Source organism: Haliotis asinina, chromosome 5 (assembly GCF_037392515.1).
Source record: "Haliotis asinina isolate JCU_RB_2024 chromosome 5, JCU_Hal_asi_v2, whole genome shotgun sequence".
Classification (NCBI taxonomy): Eukaryota; Metazoa; Mollusca; class Gastropoda; order Lepetellida; family Haliotidae; genus Haliotis; species Haliotis asinina.
The window spans coordinates 59,898,891-59,921,068 of record NC_090284.1 but is presented as its reverse complement, the minus strand read 5'-3'; the positions used below and the strand labels follow the sequence as shown (position 1 = coordinate 59,921,068).

The 22,178-nt window shown below is 39.4% G+C and overlaps 1 protein-coding gene across 3 annotated transcripts in view; it reads right to left on the bottom strand.

Annotated features, from left to right (window-relative positions):
* Window positions 1-1,278: 1,278 nt before the first annotated feature.
* LOC137284259 (parapinopsin-like) overlaps window positions 1,279-22,178 on the bottom strand; it is a 69,390-nt gene continuing 48,490 nt past the window's right edge. For all 3 annotated transcript variants that reach the window (XM_067816003.1, XM_067816005.1, XM_067816004.1), the window contains exons 2-4: window positions 12,227-13,085; window positions 3,991-4,096; window positions 1,279-2,209 (exon numbers count right to left, since the gene is read on the bottom strand). In XM_067816003.1, the coding sequence (XP_067672104.1) occupies window positions 1,752-2,209; window positions 3,991-4,096; window positions 12,227-12,892 (1,230 nt within the window). In that variant the 5' untranslated portion in view covers window positions 12,893-13,085 and the 3' untranslated portion in view covers window positions 1,279-1,751. The remainder of the gene's footprint in view (window positions 2,210-3,990; window positions 4,097-12,226; window positions 13,086-22,178) is intronic.

Genomic DNA, 22,178 nt, shown 5'->3' with positions numbered 1-22,178 from the left:
TTTCAATGTAGTTTGGTTCTCGATGCACGATGCATGTCTCATGAGTTTATAGTCTGCTTTTGGTTAAACCGCTGCTGAAACCTTATCTCACTCACTCCACTGTATTCATAATGTAGTCAGATTCATTCAGCATGTTATGATTGTGGGAAGGTTTTTGTCACTTCATAATTACTTTGTATGTTGTTGTAGCATATTCAGTAGTACTACATCATTTCAAGAGCATATTATTGAAGGTTTCACTGTCCATGTGGAGTTGAGTCTCCCAACTCTGGATACGAACATGACCCCCGCCTGCAAGTGATAAAGGTATGTGAGGCGAGTGATCTTTGGGTTTCCTTTCATATCGATGCTTAAACACACTGAAAAGGAATCTGATTCATGACCTAGATTTAGGTGTTGGAGTGGACGTCGTTCACGTCATTTGTATCAAACTCGGACCTGGTCTGTGCATTACATAAACCGATGTATTGATGCAAAAATTTCAAGAGCTTATAACTCCCCATACCCAGTGACCTACGTAATGACGTCGACTAGTTATATATACAAGAAGAAATGAAATTGAGAGTTAACTGTTATAAACCGTACAGCACACACTATATCAAAACCAAATATGGAAAAAGAAACATCTTCTGTAGATACTACATATTTATGTTCAACATGTTAGTGTAGCAAATCATTATGGACACCAAGGAATTGAATGAACGCATATATTGCACAGTGTTGATTATTTTTCAATTGAAAAAAGGTGAAAAGGAACTTTAGAATTAAATTAGAAGATTACACAAGTGTATAGCCGGCTGTCAGAAGTAACAAGTAAATGAACACCGAGCATACACACGAACGACTTCACAAACGAACGAACGTGCACAGGCATGCATGATATTTTGACTATGATGTACAGAAGCAACTACCCCATTTGTAGCTGTTTGTCCAAGGCAATATTGAGCAACGCTCAACCAAAATCGTTGTAAAACGTTGTTGGTGTCCACATATACTGGATATTCACACGTGTCTAGCACCATCTCGTGAGACTGATATCTTCTGTATTATACAACATTGTTATACAAAAGACTCTTTGAGGTTGAGCTTTTGAGTGCCATACCCATCTGACTTTAAACATGGACCTGACGTAAATGCATTTGTATTTCCAAATCGAATCGCTCTTGAACTCTTATCTGCTTCACATTTCAAGGACACCGAGCAATAAGTTCAAACAAGTTTTCTGTGACCAATATTACAGAGAGATACTTAAACCTTGAAATCGATAAGTTTGAGTTCTGTATGAAAACAACCTTTAATACTTTTGATGCTTCAGTGTGAACAAAGACATTAGAAAGTACACATGTCCATAACATATTTCGTTCGCCCAATATATGTGAATGGTAAACTTATTATTTGATGCAACAACTATCGGAATATTTTCGTAATTACCGGATGTGAGCAAATCACCACACTATGACCAACATGTAGATATCGTTACAAGATGAATGTTATGAGAGTGTTCATTAGATTAAACATAAGGCTCATGATTTGTAACCTTTGCAATTTACGTATCTGAAAGTATCGTTTATAAGGTATTTTGAGCAGATCGAAGTAATATGGTGATTCTTTTTCACATTCATGGAATGTACGTCACATGTATAAGAACTTTCACTGGGCACAACGTCACGATGGACATAAATGACACAATACGCTTTCATTAGTTATAGTGAGGAAATATGTTATGATCAGCTTCTCAAAATACACTTCAATTAAATATCCGCTATGTTTCCGTTACTCATATCAGACAACTCAACTCTCTGGATTACACATCTACCATTGACAGGAGACTCCCGTGGTGATAATTCTTCCACTACAGTGTTATCGACAGCGATACTATCCTTCATTAATGTTAGACCAAACGTCTGACTGGTTTGGCTTTTCTTTCCACCACGGAACCCAAATCTGTATGTTCTGTCTTCCGAAGACCCCTGTCTTCCTTCAGTATTGCTCTCAGCATCTGTCCTCAAACTCGCACACGGTAGGAGTTCATAGAAGGCATTCCTGAATTGAGCATTTGTGGCTATGTAAATCATAGGGTTCCATAATCCATTACACTTAGCTACAAGAGCCGGGATCGTTGCCATCAAAGGGGAAATAATATCTCCTGCACCAAACGCCGACATGAAAGATACAGCTGTGTATGGTAGCCATGACAGCAGGTACACGCCTACAACAGAAGAAAACAGACTACACATGATGGCCTGGGTACACGCCTACAACAGAAGAAAACCGCTGACATATGATGGACTTGGTACCAACTACAACAGAAGAAAGTTAATGGCATGTAATAGACTTTGTATACTCCTACTACAGTAGAAACAGATGGCGTGTATTGCACTTGGTACCAGCTACAATAGAAGAAAGCAAGTGACCATTTGATGGACTTGGTGCCAACTACAATGGAAGAAAGTAGATGACGTGATGGACACGGTTACAGCAAAAGAAACCTGATACCATCTGGTGGGCTTCATCAGCGTTACAGATTCTATGCTGAGTAAAAAAAGAAACTTCACAAAATGTAAGTTTTAAAGATAATGAATACTTTTCTCTGATGCTACATCTATGTATCCAAGATGGGATCCCTATTTTTCGCACGTTTTGCACGTGCAGTCGATCACGTGATCTTCACATCGAAGTTTTTCTTCATTTGTACGTATTTGCATTGGTCTCAAGAATTGAAAAAAAAGCACTTTTAAACCAGAGTTCTAGAGCTACTTTAAGTGCCACGATTGTCAAATGTGCAACGTGAACGTGCCGTTGGCATGTTGCAAGCGGGAAGATCGGTTATTTTCGGAAATTTCGAATTTTTAATCTTGTGACTTGACATTCTGTATACCAATTTTTTGAACGGCGGTGTAAACTAATGGAACTGATTGTGGCACTGTCAGAGTATCGAATACATCACACAGATCTCAGCAATGAAATAATAACAATTTAACCATCTTACCATCTCTTGTTCTTTAATAATGCCCTGAACAAAGAATGTGAAGTTTCTTTTTTGACACGGTATGTTTGCACAGTTACTTAACACAACCTCTAAATGATCACCCATATGATATGAATGCAAGATAAATGATGTTGTCTCCGCTCCGGAAGCTTGTTGGATATTATTACAGCCATTGGAAATAATGATTCTATGAACAAGGGAAACTGATGCAAAAGACGTCAGACACAGGCCTAACGTTGTGGCAAACATATGACCTGTCGGTGCATCCCATCGCCATCGCACTATCTGTAAGATATTAAACTTATCCATAAACCCTCACAAGGGTTTGTTATACATATGTCAAAAACTAGTTTCCCACGCGTAGTTTAAATTGCCAGTTAAATTATTGCATACTCTTGAAACTTTGATTTGACCAAATCATTTCAAGCGTTTTCAGAATGTGATAACATTTTCCGAAACACTACATAAAGGTTAACATAGAACTGTGTTTCCAGTTCCATATATATCACCATCAGTCATATCGTTATATTCTTTCTTGCTCTCCAGTTTCTTTCGCTTTTGTGTAATTTGTAGATAAATGTATTTAGAAAATAAAATATACATAAACATATAAAAAGTATGTTTTGTCCATATGCCATAACTAGCCAAGGACAGCTCTAACAATATAATTATGTAAAATGAATGAGTGATACATTTTCTACAATATTCCATTTTAATGCCAAACATGTTCTCATCATGATTTGGCTGAAATATTGCCGATGTGACGCTAAATATATATTATTACATTTTGATTCGTCCCCATCATAACATGTACATATTATATTAGTCTTTGGTCCATACGCGAGGTAGTCTCGTGGTCAAAGCATTAACCCTTCACGCCTAAGACGGTTACCACATCATGACTAAACCTCCATGCATGTGTCTTCCGTCGTCAGTTTTCTGGAAAACCATTGAAAGCCTAGATAACCCACTCACGCAACATGCATACAGGATATACTTACAAACCATGAGCAAACATGTCTTAAACAACTTTTGTTCCAGCCTGAGATTCTTTCTGGCCACTCGACTCTTTGAGTCCCACACATTACATTTTGCAATATTTCGGACCTGAAATGAAAATTTGGAAATCGAATTATATCCAGTTTTTTTTACGTTTGTGAACGTATATGAACCACATTTAATGGTATCTGGATAAAGGACTTGACGGTACTTTGAACAGGTTTCCATCTATGTGTTTTTCTTGTGTGTAGTGGTGGTGGGTTTTCATTCAAAGGAGACAACGAGAAATCTAGCCTGTACAAGCAGCTTCAGTAAAGGTCTCACAGCTAAATCTATACAATCACATGTGGAGTTACTTTTGATGAAATTAGATTTTCGACGTGATGGAATGAATAGATGTTTTAACAAACATAGCGAATAGATAGCAATCTAATCTCCACGTGAGTTCAGCAATAAGAGAGCTATTTAACGGCCATAGACGCAGCAGTCTTGGAGTGACCCTTGAGAAGAATGTAATATTCGCGATATGTATGCCCAGTCCCTTCCTCTGGCATGTTTCCGATAACAAGCTGTTCAGAGCTGACAACATTAAAGAACATCGGACATAAAGGGAACAAGCAGTTGTGGCCCTGTCAACCTGAGACTAATGTAGTTATGCCCTATCCGGCGTTAAATGGCCACTTTTCACCAGCCATGAAGCTCTCTTAGGGATGATATTGCCAAGAACTTGAACCGTCCGTCTAGCCGTTGCAGTAAATTAACAAACACGTCCGTAAGGGAATTTTGGTTTTCGTACTAGTAGGAAAACCAGGTCTCTCTACAGGATCAAATCAACCTAAAGTGATTTCGTTTCAGGTCAAACTGCTGAATGATTGCATATCAAGATGAAATCTGCTCTTGTCAGAAGAGTTGACACTGCTTGAAAATATTAAATTCATTGAAACCTATGATTGAATGCGTTATTCAAGTAATTGCAACGAACAATCCAGTTCAATATAACCGTTCAATAGCAAGAAAATTTCCGGGCCAAAGTGTGGACTAATGTTTTAAAACTAGAAATAATGAAAAAATGAAACACATAAGAACTGGATATTCGGTGCTGATACGCAAATCGAGAGTGTTTAACGATCTACTAACGTGTTCGTAAAGCATAGAATCGCATATTCAGGACCATGTTTGTGTGACGGGTATATTTTCCTTTGCCCGTATCACTGTTTTTCAATCACGTTTACGCATCCAGACACAAGGCAAAATCCGACACAATAATAATGCGATATCTTAAACGTTCCTCTACTTCATGGGCTCGGATGTAAGTGAATGAGTGAGTTAATATTTAGTGTTTCATCAGCAATATTTCAGCAATGTCGCGACGAGAGTATATTGAACTCTGAAACAGAACGTGGATATTAATAATATATAAACATGTAGAAGAACAGTAAAACAACTAGAATATCACGAGTAGAATTAAACTAGAGTGGAAAGTTAAAACCAGTAGCACTACATGGGCAATGCAATATAAAACAGTCTATATATTGCCAACAAACGAAGACAGATCACCATACTAGGGACCATGGGGACTTAAAGTACCTATTCTACCTTCACGCACCCTAGTTGGACTGCCACCTTCAGCTGCTGGCGATGTAAGGAATGTCTGTCAAAATTACTACGTATAAAAATCATGGTAGGTTTAAACTGACTGTAAAAGGTTTGGGACTTACGTACCCAGGGGGACAATAAGGGGTCAACCCCTTTGAGGTTATAGCAACTAACAATCTCAGTTACTAATCCAAGCTACAAATCATAAAATACTGAATTATTTACAGAGCACATCTGTACAATTCATCTAGCAATCCTATTTCTTTTAAAAGAATCAATGATTAAATAATAATTTAGATTAAAGGGATCTTTCACTGAAATTGAAATTGAAATATGTATCCCTTGTGAGGGAAAAGGCTAGGATATAGAGGGAAACCACAAATCATTTGGGTACAAGTGTTACCATCGGTTAACTGAAATTCACTCAGTGATGAACTTAAGATGTCTCCCACACTTGAAAACTGTAAAAGTCATTCCAAAGCAATCCTCTACCCTAAGTTCTGTATCAATGGACTTCATTAGTAGCTTATTCATTCTTAGCGCTATGGCCATTTTTGGTGTGGAGGTTGGCGCTATATAAAGGGACACATTCAAGTAATGAGTATGGCCTTAACCTTTCCCCAATCAGTTTCTGATCCGTTAAATATTCACAAGTGAGTACGTGAGTGAGTGAGTGAGTGAGTGAGTGAGTGAGTGAGTGAGTGAGTGAGTGAGTGAGTGAGTATTCCATATGGTCATCCAAATTATTACGTTTCATACATTGCAGATAATAATGTGAGATGAGTGAGTGAGTGAGTTTACTTTTACGCCGCACTCAGCAATGGACCAGGCATTCCCGTGATCAACAGCGTGAGCATCGATCTGAGCAATTGGGAACCGATGACACGTGTCAACCAAGTCAGCGAGCCTGACTAACTATCCCTCTTGCGACAAACATTGTCGTGTTTTATGGCACGCATGGGTTGCTGAATGCCTATTCTACCTCGGATCTTAACATGTCGATATGCTCCAACATATCGAATCACAATATAAGACGTTATTCCATAGACAGAGGTACGTTTCAGGATATGACAAATACACCTGCTTGCTTCCTTTGCTCACGCACACATTCAGGTTTTCTTTTAATAATACATTTATGTGTTTATCTTGACCTATTTCCCACAAACTAACACCTGTAATGTTCTGACCGACATTGTGTCGCGCCAATTATTAACGCTCTGTGTAATCACAAGCAATCAGTTGGTTCAATAACCGTCACTATTAAGGAGCTTTATTGCTCGTGTGATATTGTTCTTCTGTCATTTTGATATCATTGTCCATTGGAGTGTACTCATTGAGTCAGCATTATGGAATGTCGTGATGTAATCCTATATTTATGGGGTTCGGTTTTCTTCATACAGCACGGGAAACATAACACACTTTCACAGTTGAAGTTCCACTGATGAGGTGTAGTATACGTATCAGTTACACAAGAATGGGTTTAATTCCTGTGTTTCTATTCACAAAGAATAATTATCATTTGAGAGAAAGTGAAGTGAAAATAGTACAAGATTGCAACATAACCTGTGTCTGAAGCCATATAAAACTATTCATCTAAATGTTTGAAGGCAACAGAAACATTTCTTTGACCGGTATCAAACAAGGACTGGTAGTAATTCCCGAGTTTTCCGAGTGGGGTATCTATGTTTTGTGCAAGATGATATCTCAGTCCGCAGTGACGGTAAAGCCAGCTTTACTGCGAACTTGCACAAGCAACCACGCACGTATCTGCATGTACATGGGTATTTCTATGTACAAAGTACACTGACCCAAAAAAGAAACGCATAGCTGAAATCTCATTTTTAAAGTAGATTTTTTCGGAAAATATGGAATGGAATGACAATTAATGTAAATATTAAGTGTTTTTATAGTCAATACAACCAAAACAGACAAACAAACACAACCTCTGGTGATTATTCGCCACACCACAGCACCTTGAAAACGCTTTGTATAATCTGCACGTGGGAAAATCTGAAAGCATTATGCACGTGCAAATGCAGGATCTCAATCTTGATTATGATGGCTATAAAAGGGGACAGGTCCTGTTGCGATTCATTCTTCGAATTTCTTTCTATGCGACGCGAAAAATACCAAGGTTAAATGAAGAAAACAGAAATAGAGCCATTGGACGTCTGGAAGCTGGGGAAAGTCAGTCATCAGTTGCCAGACGTCTGAATGTGAGGCAGAGCACGATTTCCCGTCTCTGGCAACGATACACGCAACACAACTCGACCAGAGACCGTCCAAGGAGTGGGAGACCAAGGGTGACAACTCCAGCACAAGACCGCTACATCCGGGTGCTTCATCTGCGTAATCGGGCCGTCACTGCTACGTATACCGCTGATCACGTTCCTGGGCTGCGTAGAGTCTCTCCACAAACCATCAGGAATCGCCTAAGAGAGCATGGAATTCGACCTAAGCGACCTCATGCAGGACCTGTTCTGCATCCCCATCACCGTCGTGCACGTCTTCAGTAGTGCAGGAACGTTCGGGCATGGAACCTCTTAAATTGGAGGAGGATCTGGTTCAGCGATGAGTCACGTTTTCTGCTGTACAGACATGATGGAAGGATGCGTGTTTACAGACGTCGAAATGAGAGATATGCTCGACAGTGCGTTCGTGAGGTCAACAGACATGGTGGTGGAGGTGTAATGATGTGGGGAGGCATATCTATGAACGGCAGGACACAGTTGGTGCATGTGCAAGGGAATCTCAATGCTGTACGCTACCGGGATGAAATTCTGAACCGTCATGTTGTTCCTACAATTGACGCTAGAAGGGAAATTTTCCAGCACGACAATGCAAGACCGCACACAGCACGCATTACCACGGATTTCCTTGCCAACAACAACATTACAGTTCTTCCATGGCCCTCAAAATCGCCGGATTTGAACCCAGTTGAACATTTATGGGACCAATTGGGTAAACGGTTACGACGTCGACAGCCGCAGCCACAGACACGTCTACAGTTGGTGAATGCGTTGCGAGATGAGTGGAGAAGAATCACACAAAGGCGGATACGACGTCTTATACAGTCAATGCCCAGGCGATGCAGAGCAGTGATTGATGCCCGTGGTGGTCACACCAGATACTGACTTTCTCACTATGCCATGGAAAATAGAGACGCTTAATACCACTGTGAATGATTGTATATGTCTTGACACACATTTGTTAATACCCGTGTGAATTATCATTGCTCAAGTTCCATTACTTTTTGAGCAATTTAAGTTAATAAATCATCTCTCATAACATTGGATTTTCACCTATGCGTTTCTTTTGTGGGCCAGTGTAATTAAAGCTGCACTACGGTCTCTCCACACGTTCCTGTATATTGATTAGGTGAGCCGAAATCTAATTTATTACTTCTGCGTAAGTGTTGAGTTTTCCAAATGGCTATTGAATGCCAGAATAATGTTGAATTTGACATTATATACTCAACAGAGAAAGAAACGCTTTTTGTCAAGTTTATAAAAAGAAGACATAAACATGAACGCTTACATTGATGACATTTCATATTTTCGGAATATGCGTTTCTTTTGTTGTTCAGTATACGTTCAAAATTGACACAGTATATACTATCCCCAAAAAGAAACGCATAGGCGATTTGTATTTTTACAAAACTACTCATTACCTATTTTGATTAAACAATCGTCAAAATATGTAACAAAAGCGTTGATGACATGATTTTACACAATTGCGCAAGTAAAAAATCGATTTTACCTAAAAATGTTGATTTTGATAACATTTCTTCAAAGGATTAAAAAGACATCGCCAGAAATCACCTTCCACTTGACATTATGCAGCAGAGAGGTATAACATATGACCATCCCCGTACGGACAGACCTCGAGTTACCAGTGCAGCCGAAGATCGGTACGTCCGGATGAGAGCACAGCAGCCAGGGTGCCTTGACTTCGGAGGAGATCCAGTCAAGCAGCACGAAACAGGTTGAAAGGGTTCACCATCGCTCTCATCATCTCCATTGTCATAATGTATCCACTTGGGTGTATCGACATTACCTTTTTCTAAACTTAGTTTATGGTGAAGGAAGCTAAATTTCTTGGTCTCATCTTTGATTCGCATCTAACCTTTCTGCCAAATATTAAGTACCTCAAAGCCAAATGCCTGAAGGCACTCGATTTGTTAAAATTTGTGTCTAATTCAAAATGGGGTGGGGAACAAACTACCCTCCTTCATTTATATCTCTGGTCCGATCGAAACTTGATTACAGCTCCATCGTATATGCCGGGGCCTGCAAAAGTAACCTAAAGCTATTAGATTCTGTGCATCACCAAGGTCTGAGGCTTTGTCCTGGATGTTTCAGAACATCTCCCCTTGACAGTCTCTACGTTGAGGCCGATGAGCCATCTTTAAAACTTCACCGTATCAAATTGTGTTTACAATATATTACAAAGTTATATTCAAATGAATCTAATCCTGCTCATAACTGTCCTCTTTATGAGGATTTGTATAACAACAAATCTTCACTTGTTCCACCTCTATGTTTCTGCTGCTGGCATCAGGTTAGAGAACATATCTCCTTCCAGTCTTCTTTCTTCACTTTCTTGGCAATTAGTTAGGCCACAAGCTGACCAAAGTTTTAAAAATCAGAAACTAACCAATTACAATATAAACAAGAATGCAATCAATTAAAAAGTAAATACAGTGCATACAAATCCTTATTTACTGATGGATCCAAGGATGGTGGCGCAGTTGTTTGTGCCACTGTCATTAGATCGAGAACAACATCTTCTAGATTATTGGATAACAGCTCTATTTTCACAGCAGAAGCAAACGCAATACTAACAGCTCTCAAATATATTCAAAGACATCCTAAACATAAACAGTATACAATCTTTTCCGACTCTCTTTCTTGTCTTCAGGCTATTAAAAACATATCTTGTAAACATCCACTTTTAATAGAAATTGGTGAGTTATATAATGATCTTGCTACTGGTCAATGTGACATCGTCTTTTGTTGGTTACCCAGCCATATAGGAATCTCTGGGAACACAATGGCCGAGCTTGCTGTCAAAGAAGCACTCAACAAATCTGTGACACCACTTCCTATTCCATACTCAGACGATAAAGCTAGCATTAGAACTTACATCCGTGATCTGATGCAGAAGAAGTGGGACACCCAGGTAGGTATCAATAAATTACATGCAATAAAACCCTACATTTGTTACACCTACTTGGGTTGTCAGTCCAGATTTGAAGAGGTTATTATGCGGCGATGTCGCATTGGCCATACTAGATACACCCATGGATATTTACTTAAAGGTGAGGATCCTCCGTTTTGTATCCTTTGTGATGAAGGAATCATGGTCCAGCATGTCTTTTTTGACTATATTGATTTTGCCATCACAAGGGATAAATATTTTAATGTAAAAACAATGAAGAATCTATTGAATGTTAATTATCATTTAATCATTGAATTTTTGAAAGAAATGCAATTGTTAGATAAATTTTGAAAAATATGTTTTGTAAATAGAAAGTTCCTATTTTAAACATGGTAGTATGGATTAGCAAATGCGATTGTTAGTGGCTGTACTCTCAAAGGGGGTAAAAGTATCGTAAAATTATTGTCCCCCTGAGAGGGGACATAAGTCCCAAACCCTTCGAAGTCAAATTTAAACATATCAATTTTTAAACGCAGTATTTTTGTCATTTTAATTTTGGCTACATTTCCCTATTATCGCCAGCGGCTGAGGGGATGGTGTAAATTCAACTAGGGTCCATGCAGGTAGCAAATGTGCAAAAGTAATGTACGTCCCCTTGGTACCTAACATGGTGATCTACCTTCTGCTGTTGGTGACCTTTAGCCCATTTCTATATTATGTCTTGTCCAAATTGTGCTGCTAGTTTTAACTTCATGTGCTAGTTTTAAATTCGAATGTGATACTCTAGTTGTTTTACCGTACTTTGAAGACGGATTCTATAATATATACATATTCTTTACAATCATGTTTGTTCACGTCACGATATGGCTGAAATATCGCCGATGTGATGTTAAATTATAACTCACTCACTCACTCACTAAACTTAGTTTATGCACTAAAGTCTATTTGTGGACGAGTTATACATGTTTCAAATACAACATTTTCGCAACAGATTCCTGGCCTATGTGTTTCCTTTTTTGGATAGTATATACTGGCAGTAGTAATAAATCATGAAGTGACTGTTGCATGCAACAGGATAATTATGACCATTAGGACTTTATGGTCGAACTCTTACATGACTGAACGCAACCACTGCTCCCCGACACAATCACTTACAAACACATATATTCGTATCTTAGTAAACGACGACTGTTGACATAAACGATGCCCTTCCGTGAAAGCTGCTATACAACTCTAATGGACTATTAACTCTAAATAAATATGTCGATGGAAGTTCGAAAAGAAATCATGGCTTGATATACTCAGAATATAACATTTCGCTATCTTTAGGAAAGTTAACTGATAACCCTTAGTCCAAGACAAACCATAACGCCTTAAAGATGGGTTTTAGTCATTTGGCTCATATGTTTTCTCAATGGGATCCATGCGAGTAATGTTTCAGTATTTAGCAATAAAGACGCATTTATATCTATCTCGACTCACCGTCATGTAAACATTATAGTAGGAGAAGGCCATGAGACACAAGGGGAAGATGAAACAGAAGGAGAAGATTACGACGATGTAGCTGATGTTGACGGCGTCTTCACTCTGCCATACAATACTGCAAGAAATCCCGACCCCTTCCAAGTTATACTGATTCCATCCTACCAAAGGAAGAGCTGCCCAGAAGAAGCCCAACGCCCAACACACAGCGATTGCAGTTGCTGCCACTCGATGGGTAATCTTATAGGACAAGAGAGGCTTGGACATCACAATGTATCTGTCAACTGATATGGCAGCCAGAAGATACATGGAGGTAAGACCTAGGAAGTACACCATGAAACCTTCGAGAACACAGACCACATGGCCAAACACCCATCCATGGCTAAAGCTGGCAGCACATGAAATGGTTGAGACAATTGCCATCAGTATGTCGCATATGCTTAACGACATGATGAACAAATTTGTTGGCGAGCGTAGCGTCTTATTTCTGAGGAACACAAGTACTCCGCATCCGTTGGCGAAAAAGGCAGCGATGGAGAGAGTAGAAAAGACTGAACCCATGACATTGTATCCGACTGCAGGTAGATGAATGGTCGTAGATGAAGCATCTGTCGTCACTGTGGACAGTGTAACAGTGTTAATGTTGAACACTGAATACGACGCCATACTCAGGTCGTATTATCGCTTATCTCCAGAATTATGTTTAACGAACAAAACATTGTGTCTTCTTCCATACTGTCAGCCAAGAACAAGGGCTTGCCTCAAGCCTGATCAGGTCTTGCCATCTTGTATTTGTCCAGAACGCAATTATGAGTGTCACCTTATACTCATATCTGCTTGCACCGTGGCATCCTTAATCCTGCAAGAAAGTAAAATATTATTAGATGAGACTTGCACCGTTTATTTAGTATTGCACTTGTGCTGGAAACATCACAGAGTGATGTTTGACTTTGGGTGAACCAGAATGTCAATCACTTTAATGTGACTTGGAATGACACTGCACATCTTTACAAGTTAAATTGAGTTTTCATGCATCGATACGCAATCCAATATTGCAGTGAAACCTGTCACGTTCAATCTTTCCCATGGTCCAGTTGAAACGTTTGATCCACCTTCCACCGAACGCTGGGACTGTCATGCCTTAAAGGCCAATGTGTTCAAGGTCCATCAAGACGTCGACGCCTTGATCAATACTTTGCTCTAAATGGCATATTGTAAATGTTAAAGAGAAGTATTAACCTATTCATATTTGGTGATTTAGTAGAATCATATGAGCGAGTGGTTTTACTGTGCCATATTTCTACCTAACAGATATATGAAGTCAGGTACAGTTGATCAGTATAGTCACGAACGGATTACATTCGACATCAAAGAGTTTACTAAAAGCGTAATAAATAAACTTCGAAAAGTTGCCTTTGATTCACTTATTGATTGGGTTGATAATTAAGGAGGCAATTGATGACAGCTAAGTGAATGGGTGAACAGGACTAAATTCAGCTGGTGTGTAGAATTAATACGAGAAGTAAGCACATATTTATGTAGCTTTCAGATGTGTACCACTCCCATGGAACCAAAATCCACTAGTGCTTGAAACCAAGCTAGAATTGTTGTCATTCAGATCTGGTCTTTATGTTCATGTTTGATAATGATCACTTGACTTACACAACATTGAACCCATATATTTAAACACCCACTTTCTGCAACAAATGACAAACGTTTTATGTTGGCTAACGTGACATGGACCATTAATAAAATGTCGCATTTGTGTGTGAATGTGTTTAAGTGAACGTGAGTGAGTGTGTGTGCGTGCGTGCGTGTGTGCCACATATGACCACTTATGGTATCGTGTAATCAAAAAATTTAATCGGTCGTTCGGAGTAGTCCCTATCGTGTGTTCGTATAATCTTTATATTAGGTTTTGTGGGGTTCTGTCATGGAAATGCAGCTGCACACGTGCATATTTCTAGGAAGTTGCGAAGAAAGGTTGATGGAAAATAACCTGAAATGTATATAAGAAAGTGATCACATAAATTATTTTGTTGTGCATTCAGAATTAGTATTCTACATGCACGCTTGCTGAGAGCTTTTACCTACTTAATATTGTAATTGGCGACAAGCTTAGAAGAGATCAAAACAAGTCTAAAATTTCCTTCGAAAGGTAAGTGTATTAGATTGGACTTAATTCTTCAAGCCTTATCGAATCTATGACACTTTAGGTCACCTTGTGTTATTTCATTGGCATTCCCTGAACTCTGCGTCACGATGTGGCTGAAAGACTGCTTCTGTGGCTGTAAACTTTAACACACTCATACCCTGATCTCTGTAATGCCCGGATATTACACTGGATCCGCTGGAACTTGATGCTAAAAATAGCAATATCCCAGTTAACATACTCGTCCCTCATAATACTCTGTAGGTTACTGACCCTGGGGAAGTGATTATCAGACCTATTCATGGCGATAACCTGACTGTTATTCACATTACTTTATGGCGTGAATTTGCCACAATTACTAGCGTATGACTGAACGTTCTTTAATGCGCCAGTGAGGATAATTCCAGCTACCTGTTCAGGGACTGGTCGCTGATGTAACCTAGTGGCTAAAACTTTCACCTCTAGGATCGAGGTTAGATTCCCCACATGTGTACAATGTGTGCGGCCCATGTCTGATGTCCCCCGCCGTGATATTGGTGCACAATTGCTAAAAGCGGCGTAAAATCCAAATTGACTAACCCGTAAGGAACTGGAAACATTTCAATTGACAATAGGTTTTTCACGGCTACTCCTTTCGGCAAATGGCTACTAGACTCTCTCACGGTAGTTATACATACATACATACATACATACATACATACATACATACATACATACATACATACATACATACATACATACATACATACATACATACATACATACATACATACATACATACATACATACATACATACATACATATACATACATACATTACAACACTTAAACAACACATTACATTACACTACATTACATTACGTCATATTACATTATATGGGACATTCTTCCCCTGATCAGTTAAATGATATTCCTTCAGGGAGAGATGCTCTGTACGAATGACATTTCAGACACTTTTTAAGCATTTATACGAGTTCCATTGCCGACCCATTTATTACATGAAAGTAGTGGGACAATGCATCATGTCCTGTGTTTCGAGTGCACAGTCAGGAACATTCTATCTGTAAGACGGTGACCTTTAACTAGTGTTGCGAGAGAAACCACTTATCATGAACAAAATCACTAAGGCAGAGTCGCCGTTATGTTTAATCGCATCTTTCTGCGAACATACTATAAAGGTTAGTGGCTCTTGGATCTATTGCAACAAGGAATCGCTATGACGCAAATTGTTTTCTACTTGAAGAATCATAACGGCGTTATACAGTAATCATCAAAGAATTCGTATGTCCATGAACTTAAAGGCCGGGTTCGAAACATATACACAGATGGGCAGTGACCTCATTGCCGTGTCTCAACTGCCTTTTGATACAAAGCAATGCGGTATATAAGTACATTCCATGAAATATCGCAAAACCTACTTACCAGTTCAGGCTTATAGCAAATCATAGCATAAAAACATGTTCTGAAGACTCACAACAAAAAGTATGGATGCAGAGTGTCTACAAAACATAAATTTTGAAAATATATTTCTCATTTTCAAATCCAGATTTGAATTATCTGCAACACGACGGCAGGAAACACCTGAAATTGACTTCAAACAGTGTTCCTATATGAGGAATCGAACTTTGGTCTTCGACCACGAGCCAACGCTTGAACCATTCGGCTCTCCTCCGCTGCCACAGTTATAAGTTGCATCAGCTATAACATTCGATATTCATTAGGCACATTTGAGCGTAAATTCATGACGAGAAATATAACAGCCATAGCAGGAACACAGAGGACTCGTTTGTTAATCCGATTTAGCAGTCTTAAGACTCACTCAAATACAATTTTAAAACCCTACCCAATCCATATCCGTGTTATAAAAGTAAGAAAAACGTATTTATCACTGAAAGCATTCAGCCCCAGTGCATTCTATACGTAATGTTGCGTCATAAGAAGACTGCTAGTTCTGAAACTTCTGTCAGGTAAAAGCAAGCAGTAAACAATGATCTTAAACTCCGGTTGTTGCCCTTGCTTGAAGCAAGCGTAAGGCGAAGACAACTGGAAATCAATAATGCCGGAGATCAGTTGTGGCTCTCTCCTGTTCTTCAGAACATCTGAGGTAAAAATCTGGTTTTCAGACATCGCAGTTTTATGACTTGTAATATTTATTGTGGCAGCTAATGGATAAAAGGAATCCTATATGGCGTCCTCCCGGATCATGACCGAGTAAACTGGCATTTCAAGCTATGCATAAATAAAATACATTTGGAAGTCGTAAGTAAATGTAAGTAACGGTTTATTAATAAAATATGAGTTTTTCAGTTACATTTCGTACTAAAATACCAAAAGTAACTGTTACAATACTTCCATTTTCCTCTGGGACAGGCCTGATGGCATTTCCTGGTCACATAAAGTGGATACGATGTGAACGAGAGCATGCAATAGTGTGCTCAAGTAAAGTCCAGAGGTCATAGCCCAGTATATGTGCAGCGATCCCGCGGTAATAATAATACAATGTCGAAGTCAACTGACTCGTCCATCTACCTAGCTGACATACACAACCCTTGCCGCGTGATGTCGATTTCCAAATTAGTTTCAGAAAATTGAGGTACTACGTGAGGTAATTGTTTGTGAGATTCGTCTAACCAGATGAATGTATCGTCGTTTCAAAGACGCCCGACCACATTGCAAAATTATCCGACGAATACGTGTAAGAGTAGTTGTGATTTGGGGCACTTTAAATAGAGAAGAATAATAGGTTTGATATATGAACGTCTTACTGGTGTAAAGCAATGAGATTGCCGTGTGAGGTATTACGGTTACACGTTCTTTATCTCACTTAATCCCAGACAAATATAGACTTTCAAATGTACTACTTCCGCTGGGTTCAAGGACGATTATTCCTTGAACCATTGTAGCGCTGACAGTGCAGTTATACACTGCAGCATGATTAACGTGACATTGAGCACGAGTTCAGTTGCACCCACATGTGACAGTCTAACGTTGAAGTATCCGTACTGTATACCATCAGGTTGTCGCGTACGTTTGCAGCTATGAAAGGATAACAAAGAAAGCATAATTCCACTAATAGAACATTCTCAATAACAATGTTGGTTCCACACATGGCTGTGTTTTAGAGACATTTTGATTAAAAAAAAAAAAAAAAAAAAAAAAAAAAATGAGCATTACAAATGTCAACTGAGGAAGAACATTACAGGTCATAATGCAGACAGTTCTAAAGTACAGATGATGTACACTGAAAGGTTTTGGCAGCAAATTGTAGGGAGGAGCTAATCGGCAGAGCGTAGGCTTCGCGTAGGCCGGGAGACAGATGATAAAGTTTGGAGGTATGAAGGAGATGTTTTGTGAACATCCTGGAATGTCAGTGACAAAATGCCGAACTGTATCCTCTCTTCTACACGTAGCCAAAGAGATTTAATCACAGGTTGAATGTGATTTCTCATGGTGGTCCTACTCACTACCTTTTCTGCTGTGTTCTGAACTCTTTGCAGCTGCTGAAATTGATCTTTAGTCAAGCTGAGTGGTATCTCCGCGATAAGGCATCTAATCACCAATTTACACTTGCCACACTTTCAATGTTGCGAACGCCGAAGAGGCTGGATGTGTTAGAGCTCTGACCTTTTGTCTGAGAGTCTGTGTTCGAATCCCGGATGGAACTAACCTAATGTTAGTTTCAGTTCGCTCCAATGTAACCAGATGTGGCGAATTCCCTTCAGTGTCAGTAGAGTATATATGCCTTTTAATCTGCTTTATATTGCTATTGTCAATATTGTACAAGTATCTTGATAATTGAGAAGCAAGAACGCGTTTTAAATACTTCGATGAACTACATGGACATTGATTTTATATGGAATTCAGTTCGAATGTTAATTGATGCAAAATTCGTCGCTGGTAATAAATACACCATACGGTATATGTGCTATATAAAGTATATAGTGAATTTATTGTTAAAACGTAATTACTAATATAAAGGTAATATACATGTACTAACAACTACGCTGCACATTCTCTTTTTCCATTTTAATTTACTCAGCACCTAACAAATTGAAAACGTTCTTTGGACGACGCTTATTTCCATTTATACTACTTTGAACTCGCTTGCGACTTTGATACAGCCAATAATTGCATCTTTGTTAATCTCCCTCTTCTATCATCCTCACGTGTACTATTGTTTCTGTAAGAACTCTTCGTTTTTGCAAGAATTCTTCGTTTTTGTAAGAATTCTTCGTTTTTGTCTCATCAATCTACCTTGATTGAAAGGAACATGTAGTGCCAGTCAGGTGATGGCGTTGTTCCAAGATTATTTTTATCGCACACGCCCTTTCATGCCTGCCATGAAGGAAACTCAGATACATTCCTGAATTATGAGAGAGCCACTACATGTTTAGGCTGGATTTTATTTCAATTATTTTTTTATGACCGTATTGGATATTTCGACTTTGATCCCTGATAAGAGTGATATGGTCTCACGTTATAACCCTTGGCTTGCATTCACGAGTCGCAACAGCTTGCGTGAAGTATTCATCCGGAAGCACTTTGTCCAAGGTTCTACACTATAATCAGTATTAAAACCTCTGTGAGCGAGGTACATAATTAAACATGTCAGTGGGACAGAGATTATACAGGCTTATATGCGTGGTAATGAGGAAGTGCTGCTCAAATGGTGATCGATGGCATCCGCATTTGGTGCCGCTAATGGTCCCTATATGACTACATCTAGACCTTCTGGTAAAAACGAAGACTACAACGCCTATGCAACCCAGGCAGAAATACACTTGGAGTCCACATGTACGTCGCGCAGCAGCACCCCAGGCCGTTTTATATCCGCTTATATCTGATACGAATCCTGTAGTAACCAATCAATATCAACACTCAATGTCTGATCCACTGTCAATCACATGTAGACGAGGATAAAGCCATACATCTGTTCAAACGGAACAGGGAAGCATTTGTATGCGTATGTGGACAGTAGGCAACAAAGCACATCTACTACTACTACTACTACTACTACTACTACTGCTGCTGCTGCTGCTGCTGCTCCTCCTCCTACTACTACTACTACCACTACTACTACTAGTGCTGCTCCTCCTCCTACTACTACTTCTGCAACTCTTGTATAACAGGAGTGACTCTATGGGTATGTGGCAGAGGTACAGCGCCACTTTTAACATACTGAATTTTTACATTACTAGTTGAAACTTTCAAGGTCAGACTAACACCGCAAAGGATAACGATCACCTGCTGAATGATTTAGTGATGATGGCCTGTATGAATGTACAGATGTAGAGCGGCCGTCTAAAAAAACTGTCCTGTGGGACACATAAACAGTTCGTGCATGTAGATCGTTTCCAAGCTATCGAGTGTAAAACTTTCTCAAAACGTTACACATTTAATGTGAGCTGATCAAATATGAGGAACGTCAAAAGCAGACCAAACTGGTAACCTTGTTCGTGATTAATTACTTCTGATGTGAAAGTGATCATAGAAAAACGGCCCCGATACCGCGCTCCCCAATTAAATGGAATAACACGTTTCAGTAATGTCTTGCCGTGGCTACTCTACCTGTCAGCTGAATTCTCTGAATCAGGCCAATCGATACTTAATGATCGACAAAATGAGCAGAGGGAGTGTGTCGTTGTTCTACAATACGTCCAGACCAAGGGATGGCGAAAGGAAATCAGGTAATGAAGCGTAGCTCACCTTTAACATCCGGGTGTCATGGACCTCATCTAATTCCGGCTGCTTCACTCACTCACTCATACTGACACTGGCGTGAAGGAAGGAATAGTCACCCCCACATTGCTTCTGTCATTAACGGAACGGAAACATTGTTGGAATCAATCGTGATTGATCGTTATCTTGCATAAACAGAATACAGATACAGAATGACCTTTCGTGAACACCTGGGATAAACAATATGTGGTTGTGATACAGAAGGTATTTGGGACCGTACAATGATTTTGTTTCAGCAGAGATTTCACATAATTACGGGAACTGTGTGGTTCTGTATGGTTATGTTTCTGTATCATGTACTACAATACAATAGGAGCACATAAAACTGCTTTTATTTGTAACGTCCTATTTGCTGTATGACATATGCCTGTAAACACAGTGCCTGATCACAGAATGGATTATAACCCCTTACGTTTCAGCCCGAAGTTTTTATTCTGTTTGCGAAGCTGTTTGTCATCAGAAACGAGAAGAGTAATCAATACCCCATGGACTGGTCGAGTGTTCGGAATAGGGTTGGTGGAATTTGGAATCAATGCGTCTCTCAGCAGTATTGCTACGATATCGATATTTATGTCAACCCAGTTAATTAAATTAAGTTCAGTTTATTAAATTAATTGCGATATGATTTTACACTTGTCTGTGTAATGATGTATTTAATGGTAAGATGATTTCCGATTAATCGGTACGGTGGGATAACACAGTGGTTAAAGCGTTAGCTCGTCTGGCTTACGAACCGGGTTCGATTCCCCACATGGGGGCAATGTGTGTAGCCCATGTTACGTGTCCCGGCGCAAAACCATACTCACGCACTTGCTCAGAGTATTCATTTTTATTGTCCTAAGAATTTCCGGTTCGCCATTCATAGTGTCCTTCGTTTTGGTTTAGAGGTTGAAAATAAGAATCCATACAAACAGTTGCAAATGTCAAGAGTTATATGAAACAATCTCCACATTTACCTGTTTCGTTATGATTATATTTCTGACTGTACCGTATACGTACGTCATTGTGTGAACTTGTGAAAACCACCGTGCTTCATGGTACAAGTACAAACAGGAAACTGCATCACGTTTAGAACTGTGAGTCAGTTTTGGAAAAGCTATCTACATGTCTGACACAAATATTTCAGAGCCTTCGTTAAGCCTTGATTTTCCTTACCTTGATTGGACAAATACCCTTAAGAGGCTCTGTCCACGTGGAGACGTTCAGCAAAGCGAATGTGTTTGATATGTTTGGATTATGTAATGTGTCAGTTGTAAACAAAGAAGCAGAAAAACGTTTAAACCGACATTGCCTTTCTTAAAACAGGGCCAATATCAATGAAGTTACCAACTACATGTATATCAAACGACATGAGTGTACGACATTTTTACACGTTCTTCCATGTATAACAACACAATATAATGTCACTTTGAGGTTAAAACATGAGGTCAGGCTGGTATTGGTTGGTATTTCAGTTATCGATCAACCGTCAAACCTGAAATAACAAAGGGAACTCCACTTGATCCTTCTGAATGTCTCACTTGTCAGTCAATATCGTGTATGGGACATGGGAAATGAGACTCAACGACACACACTGCACTAACGGTCCGATGTTATGAGACCGAAATTGTCCTGCTCTAATTTGACGGTCGAGGTAATCCAGCACGTGTTCTGTAGAATGATAAGTCGTGCTGACCGAAACAATTTGTCCACCTTATTGTCCTACATAACGTTTCTAACAATGCGTTTTGAATGGAGATGCCTTTAGACACGAAGTCTTCATCTGTGCTGAAAAGCCTTCATCTGCTCCCATCTATGAGCACGACTCTTTCCCAGTTCGATCTGTAACCTTGCTCCTGGTGCTTTGGTGTTAGCTTTAAATCTTTGGGTTCGGGCGATCGTGGCACAGTCAGGGCGGTAAGGCTCATCACCAGCTCATGGCCCATACCCCTCTACACGCAGCCCAGACAGCGAATGGGACTTCTCCCAGGAAAAGCTGCCTAGTCCAACCCACCAAGAACTTTCCGGAGAATAGGAAGGCTGCTCAACACTGTATTTGTATATGTTTATTAAAATTTTTAA